The sequence below is a fragment of the Pyxicephalus adspersus genome, chromosome Z (genome assembly GCF_032062135.1).
Source record: "Pyxicephalus adspersus chromosome Z, UCB_Pads_2.0, whole genome shotgun sequence".
Lineage (NCBI taxonomy): Eukaryota > Metazoa > Chordata > Amphibia > Anura > Pyxicephalidae > Pyxicephalus > Pyxicephalus adspersus.
The window spans coordinates 55,283,142-55,298,875 of NC_092871.1; the positions used below are offsets into that span (position 1 = coordinate 55,283,142).

The 15,734-nt window shown below is 39.1% G+C and overlaps 1 protein-coding gene across 1 annotated transcript; it reads right to left on the reverse strand.

The window, feature by feature from the left end:
• Window positions 1-179: 179 nt before the first annotated feature.
• On the reverse strand, window positions 180-15,148 carry LOC140344412 (multidrug and toxin extrusion protein 1-like). Its single transcript, XM_072431536.1, has 10 exons — window positions 15,089-15,148; window positions 13,859-14,006; window positions 12,058-12,102; window positions 11,938-11,983; window positions 6,058-6,155; window positions 5,010-5,123; window positions 3,872-3,935; window positions 3,557-3,704; window positions 2,243-2,407; window positions 180-1,694 (listed from the first exon to the last, which is right to left on the reverse strand). The coding sequence occupies exons 1-10, from the start codon at window positions 15,146-15,148 to the stop codon at window positions 1,554-1,556; spliced, it is 1,029 nt and encodes a 342-aa protein (XP_072287637.1). The 3' UTR covers window positions 180-1,553.
• Window positions 15,149-15,734: the final 586 nt, after the last annotated feature.

The window sequence follows — 15,734 nt, forward strand, 5'->3', positions numbered from 1 at the left end:
CCACCCCCATGGCTGGATTTAGGCTTTAAGTACAGCTGTAAACTTTGGATAGTTCTGTTTTATGTACTTAATTTACTTACATTTTTAGAAATTTGGAAAGTAGTTGAAGGTTAATAGCAGTTTATAGTGGAATCTCTATGTTTGAGGAAAATAGTTAGTAAAATCTTACCTCTTGAAAGGCCTTGTCCCAGTCAAGTCGGAATACAAAGGTCGGGAAGCAAAATACATTGTAATACTGCACAGAGAAAAGCTCCAAGCCAAAACCCTGGGTGAAAATAATGTCTGATTATCTGGGAACTGGCAGTGATGATGTTGTCGATGACAATTGAAATATAGCTCCTGTTTTCTTCATTCTGCAATCTTTTTGTGTCATAGGTCATATATCAGATATTTAGTCTCTAAACGACCTTACAATAAAAAAGAACAAGTCTGTGAAAGAAGCTCTCTTGCTGTGGTGTCCCATGCCAGCTACATGTGCAAGAATCCAGTATTTGTGTTAGCTTCTAGCAACTTCCTCTCAGCATGTCCCAGCTGAGCCAGGATGAACTGGGGGAGAACACCCATGATGAACATTCTTGCTCTCCTGCTGTTAGCCAGTTGAAATAGTGCTGAGAGAGGTACACACAGGAGCATCAGCAGCTGGTACTAGCATCAACTGAAATCAGCTACTAATGTATGCTGTGCAAACCAACAACGTGAACAGAATACCATCATGTCCACATCCGCTGCTATAATGTTTTGCTATTGTATGCCCTGGTAAGCAGAGCTACTGTCCCCAGAACATGTTGGCTTTGTGTACACTATGTCATTGGAATAAACTTTTATTTGAATTAGACTATCACATTATGGCACTGCAGTTCCTAGTTCACTTATCCTTTCAGCTAGTGATAGTGTTGTAGTTGTAAAGACTCCGACTACATGACTTTAACCTTTCCTTATGGTGAACATAAAAAAGAAGGAAAAGCACATTAGTTATACAGGGACCTTCTGCTGAGAAATAAGTGCAATATTCATGAAATCTCTCTATGTCACTACATAAAAACTGGAACTATGTAGTGTCCTGTATATATCAGACATGGGCAAACTATGGCCCATTGGGCTTTTTATTCCAGTCTGTCAAATATTGGTACAACATTGTCCACTGGCAAAAAAGAGTGACAAACAAAATTGTTGCCAATGAATGTAATTGGAATGCAAGTTATTTTTTTTTACATTTAGGTAATGGCTTTTACCTGTAATTTATGTCAGTTCATACGAACACTTTCCATCCATCTGATACTGGCCCGCCCCATCTGTCAAATTGTAAAACTCCTTGTGGCCCCTGAGCCAAAAAGTTTGCCCACCCCTGGTATATAAATATGAATAAATGATATGCATGGATTTCTTCACATATATTAACCACATATAATCATTGTTTTTAATGCTATTTAACATTTATATTTTAACTTGCATGCCAAAAACATTGTATTACTGGTGCACAGATTGGTATTTTCCTTTTCAACTGTTCATTTTTTATCTAAAATAGTTTGATTGCCTGGCCTGACTGTAAGGAATTACCTACTGATTATGCCAATCTTCGCTGCAAACATGAGTGAGACAGCCACTGGCAGACAAATGACATAATAGCCAATAGTGTGGAATATGGCTCCGATCTTCTGCTTCCCAGTGCCTCGGAGGATTCCACCACATGTGGCCTAGAAAATATCAATAAAAAATGAATTGATTGCATGCATACAAGTCATGGCTACTCTCTGGGGAGATAAAGGAAAGGTGTTATGCCAGTTCAATCAATTCTGGTATCTCCAGTATGTGGTGTTTTTAAATTGGTATAAATAAGGGAGATTCACATTTTTAGAGCACTGAGGGATGCAAACTTTCATCTATATCTATATGACTTGGCTGTCTGCAATAAGGTATATAAGTAGATAGAGGAGGATAGATGTTGTATGCTTGATTTTTTCCAGTAACCTAAGATCTGCTAAAGGCATGTGGATCCCAAAAACAGTGAGGCAAAAAAACTAACACAGAGACCAATGTTGTTCTTTTAGGTTTAAATAATACTCAATTATGTCACATGTTTCTATATATGTTGGAACTCAAGGTGACATGGCATTGGAAATCTAAGAAAATGTAGTAGGTTTGGAGGCTCTTGGGAAAGTGATACAGCAGATGGACTTTCTAGAAGACTGCAGATAAGTGTGCCATTTAGGTTAAATAGGTGGCAGGTTCATAAGACTCTTACCACACATCCATCAAACAGGTGACACCCAGCATACACAGGCAACACATTGCTGACCAATTTCACAATTGCCCTAGAAGAAAAGACATACATGCATGAAATGATGATTGGGAGATGAGCCAGCACTTTCCCAGGAGTCCCGACAATCATCTTAGCCATTACAGCACAGTGTAATTATATTGGATATCTCATGAACCCCAAGGACCATGCTTATTTGTCCCTTCTGTAAATGCTAAAAGCCTGGCTGTGAATGTGAACATCTGGCTTTAATACTTTAGGCCTCTTTCAAAACACCAGTATACAAATATAGGATTCTTACTTTGCGTTTTCTGATCTGCATACTTATTTCAAATCAGTGACTAAGAGAGAAGGAAAGCTAAGCACTCAACAGCCAAACACCAGGGATTTTAGATGGAGGTCAGCAATTTTATCTTCTATGGCCCCCAGGATACCTGCAGTGGACAGAACTAAACCCCATTCTCCCAGCTAAATGCTTCTGTTTTATGTTCTGTTAGAAATATAGGAAGGACCCCACTAGAAATTGTCACCAGGGCCCTGTGCCTTTTTGCTGGTATCTGGGCACCCTAGACATAACAGTCTGTGAACTATCCTGGGGTGAAAATGTGAGGAATTTCATGTAGACCATAACTATACAGTACACTAGCAATATGTAGAAGTAAATACCCATTGTGGTGTGCTACAATGCACATGAGTTAAACTTTTTTTACTTGCATTTTAACACCAGATGTGAAATTCATCTTAGTGAAATATTTTTTACTGAACTCTGGGAGAAATTGAGTTCTGATAGCTGTGCACCTCTCCTCAAAAAAGGTGCAAAGGACTAGTTGATTAGTATTGGGGGTTCCCTGATGCTAATCTTTCTCCCATTATGGACGTATTATGCATTACTCTGCACTGTGTCTCGGTAAAAGGACCTCCTTTTGAGAGTCTACAGCAAGAAGAACAGGGATCACCACAGTGGTGACATCAACAAAACTCATTCCAAAAGTCCTGACTCTGCCAGTGCCTAAGACCTGATACTGCAAATTTACAACTAAAAGGTATGTACGTACAGGAGTACCTAGGGTTGCTCACATACCAGGAAGTGTACTGCTATATTTTAGAAGGAGAAGGAGAAGAAATTCAAGACAAAAAGGATCATTTTAAGGGTGTTACTTAGTGCAATTGTTATTTCTTCACATTTTAGATTCAGGTCCTCTTTAATATCTCAGACATTGAAGTGTAAAGTATGTAATGATATATCTTCTGGGTACAGAAACTCTTTCGACTTTTCATTTTAAATGATTAATAATTCGCCTTACCCATCATTAACAAAGATACGACCATGGATTTCTTTGCTTGAGCTATGTCGCCGGCCCCCAAGGAATGACCTATGTGAACGCTGGCTGCAATGCTGTAGCCCACTGGCACCTGCAGAGTGAAAGCTCTTATGGTTACATCTCTGCTGATCTATTTCTTACAATCTGTTAAATAACAAAATCATTATCAAAAGTGTTTATAAAAATAAATTTTTTTCACTGACATTGTACTTTGAATTTGAAAGTGTTCAGCAACAAGAAATTTGCACAATAAGGTCTGCCAGATCTGCGTCATCCCTTACTAGATTGTTACCATGAAGACGGTAGATATTGGTAGATAATTGACTGGGCACCGAGGTCCTCCACGCTCAGTATTCCTGTTGGGGCAGAGGACACCTGTATTACTACTGCACAAAACAATATGGATCAGCTATGGACAATTCCTGACAGTGAACCTGTGAATCTGTAATTCTGAGGGAGTTGGTGATTCTATCACAGCAGAAAAAAGAAACTCTGTGCCCCTAAGACATACTTTATTTGCATTTACGAGAATATGGTTGCCAGATCCATGTTCACTGAAGGCGCCAGAGCATCAAAACAGATCTGTGTCATTCCAACCTCATAACCATATAAGTTTTACCTAAATTACATTACATTTTCAAAAGTATACTGAGTATTAAACAATTACCTGTTTTATAAAAATTATTTTTTTAACTTTCAATTTTCCTATTTTACATTTCAGTGCTGCTGATCGCCTACAGTCCCTCCCTGTATACATGAAATGAGTAGACCATGCTTGCATGGCAAAATTTTTTTTAAGTTGAGTTGAGTTATCAACATATAACAGAAAGTGCCTGAACAAAGACCTACAAGGAATGATCACTGGGTAATAAATTATAGAAAGCTAAAGATTCCAAAAAAAAATTCTTAAATCTGAATAAATACATTCAAACCTATTTAGGTGTTTTGGGGTTGGGAGCACATTTATTGTAGGAAAGTTGGGACTGAAGGGCAACCATTGCTGGTTTTACATAATTAAAATGCAATAAGACATCTAAATATTGCTACTTTTTTCCTTTTGTTCGGGTTCTTTCAGCTCCTTTCATTAGTGCTCCTGTTTTGCCTATAGCCTCCAACTGGAGTCCAAGATTCAGATTGTAACAAATGTTTAGGAATCTGAATGATGTTTACACACAGCAATATTAATGCATTCAAACAATTGCAATCACAAAGCTAATGGGTATCAGAAAAAGAAAGCAATAAGAACCAAAGTGTGAATAAAAAAAAATGTATTTTTATGTGAGGGTTTGATATATTTCCACTCATTTTGGATCATTTGGCTGCCATCAAATGCCCAATTGACATGCACATTTTATATTAATTTGTGTTTTAATAATAAATCCCATAGCCATGTGAAAAGACATGAAAGGGGATCAGTTACTGCAACTGACCTGATAGTATGATCCCAATTTCAAAGGTCCACCACTCAATACACAGCATGAGCATACTGGGAATGGCAAGTCGGGTGAAAGAGCCCAAATCCTCAAAGCAGGCCGTGGACCATCCTGGGGAAGACAGATATAGAATATGTTATTGAATAATATGTAGAAATGTAATGATTACAAAGAAATGAAGAGACAGATAAATAAGATATTAAAGACTAGCTGCAGCCATCTGAGGAAATGTCAGTGGCTCTTCTTCTGACTTTTTCGCCAGACAGGAAATGATGGTTTATCTTCTATATAGGGACACAAGATGAACACATTTTAGGCAGAGTGCAGAGGGATTAGAACTTGCAATGCTCTTGTTGCTTCCCAGGTGTTACAGGTGAGGGAAATATTCCCCAGTGGGAGACACCAACAGAAATGATAATCTTTTTCCCACTTTATTCAGAACTACAAATAATGGCTTTATTCTGTTTGAATGATCCAATGATAAAAATGAAAGGTGAAAGAAATTTTTCCTTGCACAAGATTGGATGGCTGAGGTCAACATTTGTCACATCACACTTTTAGGAAATTTTAACAACAACAGAAAAAACAGAAAACCAGCAGAAAATAACTGAATCAAGGATGCTATCCAGTCACATGGAAGTAAGGCAGCCTCTGTACTACATATAGGGTACTTGACAGCCCTCTTTCCCTCCTTACCTCTTAGCACTTCAGAAGTTCCTGCATTTGGTAGCTTTTGCTGAGACAGGGAAACCTGAGTACAATTTAAAAAGATGGTGCTGGCATCCAGCACTTATCCCTGGCAAGTTATTCTCTCTTCTGATGAGGACTGTATGCCAGCACCTGCTTGTTTCAGTATGTGTCACTAGAAGGAATCCAGTGGGCTAATGCAGAATGCCTATGTGCTGTTGGAGTGTTTAGGCCAGGGGGAGACTAGAGAGCACTATGGGCTGTGGGACCCATTAGTTTAACAGAACCCTAAGCAAACTCCTTTACAGGGAGAAATAAACCTGCCAGGTGATATATTGTATGGTGTTGTGTTCAGTACCTCCCCAGGTGTCCACGTAAAGTTTCCTCCAAACTATGTAACCAAATAGGAGAATGGCCTGAACATACTGAGAGATGGCATTGGCCCATGCTGGGCCCCTGTGGACAAAAAAAGAAAATGTTTACCTCTTTTTGGATTTACAAGTGTACCATCACTATCAACTAGAAGCTGATGTTCATATAATTTGTTACTATAGCAATATATAGATTATGAGTAATATACAGAAAATTTTACATGTACCATTGAAAGCTTTTAAACTTCTAACCCAAACTTCATTCTGCAATTGTCTGCACCAGCTGTAATGCGCCTGGGCAAACAAACCACAACCAACTCCAGATATCCTTCTATCACGTTTTATTAATGTCATAAAACACGACAAGTCCAAAAAAGCAAAGTACAGGAGGGTAAGGCAAAGGCAGGTCAGGAACAATCCGAGGTCAGGGCAGGCAGCAGACAGGAATGGTCTTTAACAATCCGAGGTCAGGGCAGGCAGAATTCAGGCAAGAGTCAGGTTCAGACCAGGTTGCTATGGAAATGACAAATGGGATTAGCATAAACCAATACAAGGACGCACCCAAGCACACTGTGTTCACAGAGGCTTATAGCTGGCAATGATGTACAGGACAGGCTCTCCTTAAATGGCCAGAGTGACCAATGACCTTGCGCCACCTGGCGCCATTTGATTGGACAGTAACTGAATCCCCTGCGGCCGCAGGGAATTCAAACTAACTATGTCCCGCCCCGCGGCGAGGGAGCCGAGTGCCACGCCCTCGGGGGGTACAAGAGGCACGCATGGTAGAGCGCGCACCTCTTCCCACAGCACCCCGAGGACGTGCACTACTTTGCACATCCAAAGGAGTGCTGAGAACAGGAGTTTCTGTAACCACGTTCATAGAAATGCAAGGGATGCCGCCTGGCCAAACAGTAATGGCCAGGACGGATCCCTCCGCCTGCAGAGAGAGACACGCTGCGAGCAGAGCAGCAGCCTCAGCCATGCTGCCTGCTACAGCGGCGTCTCTCTCTGCAGCTGGGATCCCCAGGGACGCGGTGGGCTCGCAGGACGAGTAAGTTCCTTACACCAGCCATGTCCAGATAAACAGTTTTTGCCATAAAGTACCAATTCCACCTATATGTGTTGGTGCTTACGTAAGTGGTAAAGATAGTGTTAGCTTCAATTTAATGGTTAGGTAAAACATGACTAAAACAAATATCCTACTATATGTTTTAGATTTTAACTAAATCTAATGTAGGGAATTACAATGGGATATTTTTGTAGGCTTACACATAGGTTTGCCACTTGGACAGTAGTGTAATATAAAATATTGTTAAATAAAACCTGTTAAGTAATTTGCTGTGTAATATAATGTAATCTAATTTGTAATATAAATTTGCTGTATAATATAATGAAATATATTGTATAAATCAAATATAAGATATTAGAACAGAAATCAGACTAAAAAATACACATTGGGTCTGGATAAAAGCCAGGCAATTAGCATTATCAGTAGAAGAACTGCAAAGTAAGTGTTCATATTTCCTATTAATTTTTATACATGGCAAATAATTCTTCCCTTTTCCCTGAATGGTATTATTAATTAATTTTATAGAGCCCCTTCACTTCTACAAAAACATAGAAGATAAAAGCACTATATGCATAACATAATTAATTCATTTGTCAATAGGTAATAATCATTTTGCCACAAATTGTGAGTCTTACTGGAAAAACTTACATGACTCCCAGGCCAAGCATGTACAAGAAAATGTAGTTAATAAGTGCGTTAAATACATTTGCTACCAGTCCCATTAGCATTTGAGGAAATATAATTCCCTGTAAATATACACACATTATATCAGCAGCTCAGGTGATCTTGCTACTTAATGATAGGTTATCTTTAAAGGCAATCTGTTGGCAAAGGTATACTTAAAATGTTATTATAGCACTGCTACCTAATTTATATCCTTAACATGTTCATGTCACTGGGATGCATATTTATTATGTTATCATGTGAATTAGTCTCAATCTGTCAAATAATTGTAACAAGTACAGGAGTGTATCTTTATCACCCCGGTAAATGGCTCATTATCTCCGTCATCAGATATCAGTTTTCGCCAACCTGAAGCTATTATTTTAAGAAGTGATAACCTGTATGGTAAGTGTTTTTAACTGAGCCCAAGCCAAAATCATTTATTCTCTTTGCAGTAGGTCCCCCTCCTCACTGTAAGCTTGAGAGGCAATGCATGTTCTGGGGCCCAATCAATAGAGCAATACAGGAATTTTAGGATATAGGGTAGGAGGACCTAGGACGTTTCCCCAGCAAGGGTTAAGAGCTTGTTCTGTCAAGAGAATTATGATTTTGGAGAAAGACTTAAGCTGCGTACACACGTCCAATTTTTATCGTTGGAAATGAACGACGAACGAACGACGAACGACCGATTGGCCAAAAATCGTTCTAAAAAAAAGTAACCAACGACGCCGATGAATGAGGATAGTCGTTGGAAATGAACCGATTGGATGACCATCGTTCACCATCTATCCTGTGTACGGTAGTTCAGTAATCGTGCATGTTCTGAAAGAACGTTCGATACTGGCTGTATTGTGTGTGTGTGTGTGTGCGTGTGTTTATATATATATATATATATATATATATATATTTATCTCTCTATACCTCTCTCCATATACATCTCTCTCTCTCTCTCTCTCTCTCTCTCTCTCTCTCTATATATATATATCTATATAGTTATTGGTTCCAGTGCAGTACTTCATCCTGTTTGTTCCAGCGGAGTTCTTCATCCTGTTCCAGTGCAGTACTTCATCCTGTTTGTTCCAGCGGAGTTCTTCATCCTGTTCCAGTGCAGTACTTCATCCTGTTTAGTTCAAATTTAAAACTTACCTGCCAGTCAAGTATAAAAAAGTGACACACACACAATTTTTTTGTAATACATATTTTTACTAAAAAAATGTATGAAAATAAAATATAAAAAAATATAAACATATACAAATTTTTAAAATGTTTTTTTTACAATTTTTTTGAGTGCATGCAGGTCTCTTCTCGCCTCACGCACTGTCTTTGCCACTTTCTTCCATTTCTGGTCCATTGCCTTGAGTTTGGCCAATAATTCTTTTTTTTGTGAAACAACATCTTTGTAGAAAAAAAAGAAAAATATTAAGTACACATATATTGTGAAGCCGACACATGGATATGAGACATTTTTGCATAAACAATATATGAATGCTTACCAACACTTCTCGCCATCTGCCCTGACGTGCCTGGCTCTGGACCTTCTCGTTCTCCCTCTGAAACTTTAAGAGCAAACAAAAATAAAAAGTTAAATTACACACAATTATATGCAATCTACCTCTCGAAAATTTTGGTACATTCCTGGCTCAATTTCCACCACAGATTCCACTACCTCCTCTGCAGGGGAAACCAGAATCAACTCTGCATAAAAAAGAAATCAAAAACATATTTGAACTATACCTAAAAATAATGTATTTTTCATATTTATAAAACTATACATTTTTTCTTATTAACCATATACCAAAATCCTACCTTCCACCTCTACCGGCTCCTCCGGACGCCCAGCCTGGTCAAGGGACCCCAGAATGCACTCTGCATAAAAATAAAATCAAACACATATTTGAACTATATCTAAAAATAATGTATTTTCATATTTATAAAATTATACATTTTTACTTATTAACCATATACCAATATGCTACCTTCCACCTCTACCGGCTCCTCTGGACGCCCAGCCTGGTCAGGGGACCCCAGAATGCACTCTGCATAAAAATAAAATCAAAAACATATTTGAACTATATGGAAAAATAATGTATTGGCATGATATGACCCATTGCTTGCGGTGAGATCCCAGTGGAGAACTTCATGTCCTGCAGAGATCTTCCAGTGGCAAGGTATCTCAGCGTGGCGATCAACCTCTGCTCAGGTGTAATGGACTTCCTCATAAAGGTATCTTGTTTCTGCAGAAAAGATCTAACTGCAGAAAGTAATTGCTGGAAACAGACATCTGACATACGAAGATAATTCTTGTAGTCATCTGGGAATGAGTGGCGCAGTTCCCGTAGCAGATTCTCATGTGAAATGTTGTCTCAGTCCAACAACCAATCCTTAGACCACATTCGCCGCTTCTTCTCAACATCCTCCTCTTCAAGCAGACATACCAAAGCAAGAGCGGCTTTCTTCTTCCTTGAGAACACTTTGAAGGGCATATTGCACATAGGGCAAAGGAACAGTGTGGTGAATGTCATTCGTTTGATCCGATCGATCGTACACAGTATTCACTTCCTGTGGTGCACGTCACTTCCTATATCGTTCAAACGATCGCATCTATCGTGTGTACAATATCTTTGAACGATCGTGTCGTTATCTGTATGTACAGGATCGGTGCTATACGATCGTTCGAAGATATCGTGCAGGATCGTTCGTCGTTCGTTTACCAACGATAATACTTGGAAGTGTGTACGCAGCTTTACTTTATTCCTCCCTCCTGAAAATGCCAAAGCTCACTCATGCTGTTCCATCATCCGATACAGTTTAAGACTCTGATTGATTTTGACTGAAAAGAATGACATCAATGTTTGGGCCGGATGGGCGTTGTGTGGTCCATGGCCCATGCTATGGCTGGGTGGGCCCAATCTAATGAAGCAGAAGGAAAGCACTGGCAGCTGCAGGAGTAAGGGATATTTTATTCTGAAAGCATCACCTCCCAGAAAGAAACACTGCAAGTAGAAATTTATTTTGGCTGGAGTTTAGCTTAAACCCTGATAAAGTAACACTATGGGGATTATTATAAAGCAGTGGATGTGACCAAATATTCACCCCAGATATTGTTAAAATTCATTATTAAAATGTATGTTTAAATTCATTATTAAAAAAAATTCTACTAGTCAATAAAAATGCACATTTTAGGTTTGGGGTTCAGGTTTGTTAGCAATGCTATCCACGTTTTTATGGGGCCACCATTGATTTCCTGCCTCGCTTCGTTTTGTAGGAAGAGGGTTCTTCACATTTTACACTTTACAACCGATGTAGCAATGTGCCAGACCTAGAATTATTTTCCAGCACTGGAATTCCTGAGAAATATAATGCGCTATTGGACCATTAAACCTATAAATGCTAAAATATCATATCTGAGAGGACTAGTGTTGGTCGAATAGCTCACTATTCGATTCGGCAGCTATTCGCTCGAATATAGCAAAAAAATTCCTGTGGTCAAATGTCAAAGTCGAACACCATTAAAGTCAATGGGAGGAAAAATTCGGGTTTTTTTCAGCACTGTGTAGAGCTTTCACAGCCTCCAAACAGATGTAAAAAGATACATTATAAAAGGATACATAAAAAGATACATTGTAAAAAGATACATTGTAAAAGGATACATAAAAAGATACATTGTAAAAAGATACATAAAAAGATACATTATAAAAAGATACATAACACTATTACATACCCCTGTACTTCACATGAAGATTAAAGAGCACCTGTCAAATCAAATTAGCTGTGACCGCAAAGTTCCAGGTCCAGGAATTGAGAACGGAACGGTCCAGGAATCCCACAATGACATTATGATTCATAATGTCACTGTCAGATAACCTGTAAAAAATGAAAAAAGAACAAGTTTAAAATAAAAAACACATACGAAATTAATAATTTCAGAAAAAAAATAAAAATATATATTTTTTTTTCCTCCCGAATTTTTGCTGTCGAATCCCGTGTTTTTCGGGTCGGGTCTACCTGAATTCGAACAGCCATATTCGGGTCGAATAAAGGGACAACCCGAATTCGAACATCAACACTAGAGAGGACTAAAATATTAGCAAAGCTGACTCATCTCTAGAAGTGCGATTTGTTTCCTTTATTTAACCTTTCCATGTCACTACAACACAATTCATCTATAGGCTTTGGACAAACTATTGATAAAGGGACAAATTATTCAAACTATTCTTTATTCTCGTTGGTGCAAAATGTTCCCTGAATTTTGTACCTGATTCTGCAAATATTTGGCTTGGAGTTGATAAAGAAATGAAGCCTGAAATGAGAAACAAAAAAAAATTATTTTGCAAAGTCAGATGAATGCAAAGATTTTACTTTACTTGGATGAACTCCTAAAAATATTATGAAAATATAAAACTGTTTTCAAAAGCAAAAAGTTTATTAGTTTTGAATAGACCCCTAACAGGATTTTCCCTTGTATGTCTGCCTTGCCATAAAGACAATAAAGGAGAGAACATTCTCAGCAGAATTGGTGTTCCTATTGAAAAAGTGTTCTAATTTTGGTCTGGTGACAATTACCCATAAAGACAGAGACATTATCCTGATGGAGTTTCTAAACCATAACCCACACCATCAAAACCAACAAACAATCAAAACCAACAAAACAAAGCTTTACTCATAATTTAAAGGACAAAGGTAATCTGTCACAATCCTAGATAACTAAAACTGAGCATCTGACAAAATGCATAAAGTAGAGTTTATCTATATGCTTTATTCTGGGACATGAAGTATGGTCTGATTACAGGCACTTTAAACCTGATGCCCCCTCTACCTGTGCTCTACAGCCCAATGGTATTGCCTTTTCTCTTCTTCTTTTTCCCACAACTGGTGTTACTGCCCCTTCTCCCTTACCCCTCCTCAATTTGGCTACACATATGGTGATAATGTATATAGGTGAGCAGGGGAATAGGGAGGTGAAGAGGTAAATAATGGAAGAGAGGAGTAGAGGAGGAGGGATGAATGATGTACAAAGGTGAACAGGGGATTTGCAGTGTACAAAAGTGAGTAGTAGAATTGGGGAGTACAGCGGTGATCCATAGAATAGGTGTATGGATGGAAGAGGGATGTGCAAAATAAAAAAGGTAAGCAGAGAAATGAGGGTGAGTAGTGGAATGGGAGAGGATATAGAAGTGAGCAGTGGAATATTGAGATGCAGAGGTAAAGTAGCAAAAAAAGATTCAGAGGTAAGTGGCAAAAGAGAGGTGAAGAGCCATGTCATGGCACATTGTAATGAAACATTCTGATGTAGTCAATGCAGTCAAACTGTGATAGTGGTAAAAGGCAGATTGGATAAATCTTGATGTTACTTTGACTTCTTCAATATACTGTAGTTTTTAGAAAACAATTACAAAAAGACACGTTATGACTTACCGGAAGGGCTGGAATGAATATTGAAAAAAATGAAAAAGCATTTAAAAAGTAATTTAAATCCTCCTTTATGTAACTAAGAGCGCAGACAAAATCATTTGATCATTAAGTGAGTGGATATAGACATTTTCCCCAACAAGAACCAAAAAACAATTAAACTAGTGCAGTTATAAGGACATTTTTAGACCATGTGGATCCAGGAGGAAAAGCTTGTAGGTGTATAGGAGCTATCCCATACTTATAAATAAAACATTGCAAAGCCTAGGGATTGGTTAAACACTAACCAGCTGGTAAGGGTTTACACTTCTCAGTATGCATTGCAGACTAGTCAATTCCTTAATGATGGTGTCCCATGAAGGCCACATAGTTGCTTTGGGTGCAGATGCAAGATATGGTATAGATCTCCAGGATAACAGAACAACACTCATCTGTCCTTCTCTTACAGGTGCAGACCCTCGTTGAAGCCCAAAACCATCTGTTCCACGTTCACCGATTTTACTTCTTTTGGTCTGTTGATAGACCTCTAACCCACACATTCCATCGCTCACCTAAGTACTGCATAACTAAAAATGTTTTTTTTAAAGGAAATAAAAACAGTATAAATAGTATCTGCCATTGATATATCCTTTTAATAAGGAGCCCACCTGTACACTTCAGCGTTTTGCCAGAAAAAAGTAGGATGGGTTCAGTGTTCAAGAATAGGGCCCAGCATGGGAAGCAGAAGAGTAGCAGGATGAGGATACCTCTTTGCAGAATGGTCCCAACCAATTTTAAGGTACACCCCCCATAGATCTGGAATAAAAGTGTCTGATCAGCAAAAATAGCCCTTACCAACTAGAGAGAAGGTACACTTTAAAACATAAAACTGTATTTGGACAACATAACAAAACATTTTCAGATACAGCCAAACAACACCTACACGTTTCCCATGTATTTAATATATTTATGTTTACCTCCATCAAGTATACCAACACCACCAAGCATGCTGTTTTGCTGTGCTATGAGAGAAGAGGTAGTAAGTGTTCCTCTCCAGTGAGCAGCTCATAAGTGTATGCATTATCTCCTTGCTCTTTAGCATGGTTCACAGGTGCTACCCCAGAGACTGTTAGCACCGAACCATGAATAATTTACCTGTGAATATCAGTGTGTCACATGCACCAGCAAGCCCTGCCATTATTGACTGAAGGTAAAAGTTTCAGGTACGCTTGTTTTAATTGACTGCATAATCAAAGATACAACCATTCAGTATGTCTATACTCTGTACACTGGTACTATACCATGGATGGGATGGGAGATTGATAACTCCCAGATTGTGGCCTTCATGTCCACCCCACTGGAGACCACGATTGGCTGGTGAACAGGAAAAGCAGACAGAGTGGCCAAGGTTAGCAATGTGAAGATATTTAAAAATGTTATTATTCTGTAATTACTCAGTTCTGAGTAATTAAAGAGTATACAGCACTGGAGGAATTCAATGTGAACACGAAGCTTTGTCTTTACTAGTAAATTATATAACAAAATGCCTTGAGGGGTGTAATTGTGTGTCTTCTTCTTGCAAACTACCTCTGCTTGTCCAAACAAGAACCTATTTCCCCTGGCAGTGGCAAAGCTTGTTGGTATATTGGTGTGGAATATTTTCCTTCCAGAATAAACAGAAATCTGTGAGTAGAATTATATATGTAGGGGGCGCATGCGCGCAGCAGATCGAGATGGTTGCTTACTGAGCCGGCTCCGCGCACCTCGGGCAAATTGACTTCTCCAACAGCGCGCAAACGGGATAATTTACCGACTCACCTGCAGCACCGTGTACCGGGTCACTCAGGGTACCTCCGGAGCCTATGAGTCCCACGGGTAAGACCGGGAAACGATCTCACCAGCTTCACAGAGTCAAGCGCGCCTTTCATAACAAGATGGTGCCGGATCCTCCTGATCATGAAGATTCTGCCAGACCCGCTGGATGATAATTCTCAATCTGAAAGCAGCAAGCACAGATTCCCTTCTGTGCTGTCCCCTGCAGAGCCTGAACTAAGTAAGCGCGTATTGGGCAAATTTAGGGAAATTATGAGAGATGAGATAGCTCAGGCTAACAAAAAGCTTTCCTTATTTTTATTGAAAGAAATTAAAGAGCTAGGATGCCGCACTGCGGCCTTGGAAGATGGCTTTGATGACATGACAACTGTTCTAGGGGGGCATGAAAAAGATCTAGATGCTGCCCAGCTAGAGTTACAAACAGTGCGGGACCAACTGGAAGATGTGGAAAACTGCACCAGAAGAGATTTTAGAATCGGGGGTATCCCTGAAAGTGTTACAGATCTCCCTGGTGTGGTCGCAGCGTTACTTAGTGCTTTGGTACCTGATATACCATTTGAGCGCTTGGAAATGGACATAGGGCCTTATCCCACAAGCCTACCGAGGGGCCCCCAGGAGATGTCATCATTAAATTTTATTATTATCGTATGAAAGATCTGATCCTTCAATCTGCCCGTGCTAAGGATTCAATATGTTACCAGTATTTCTCTT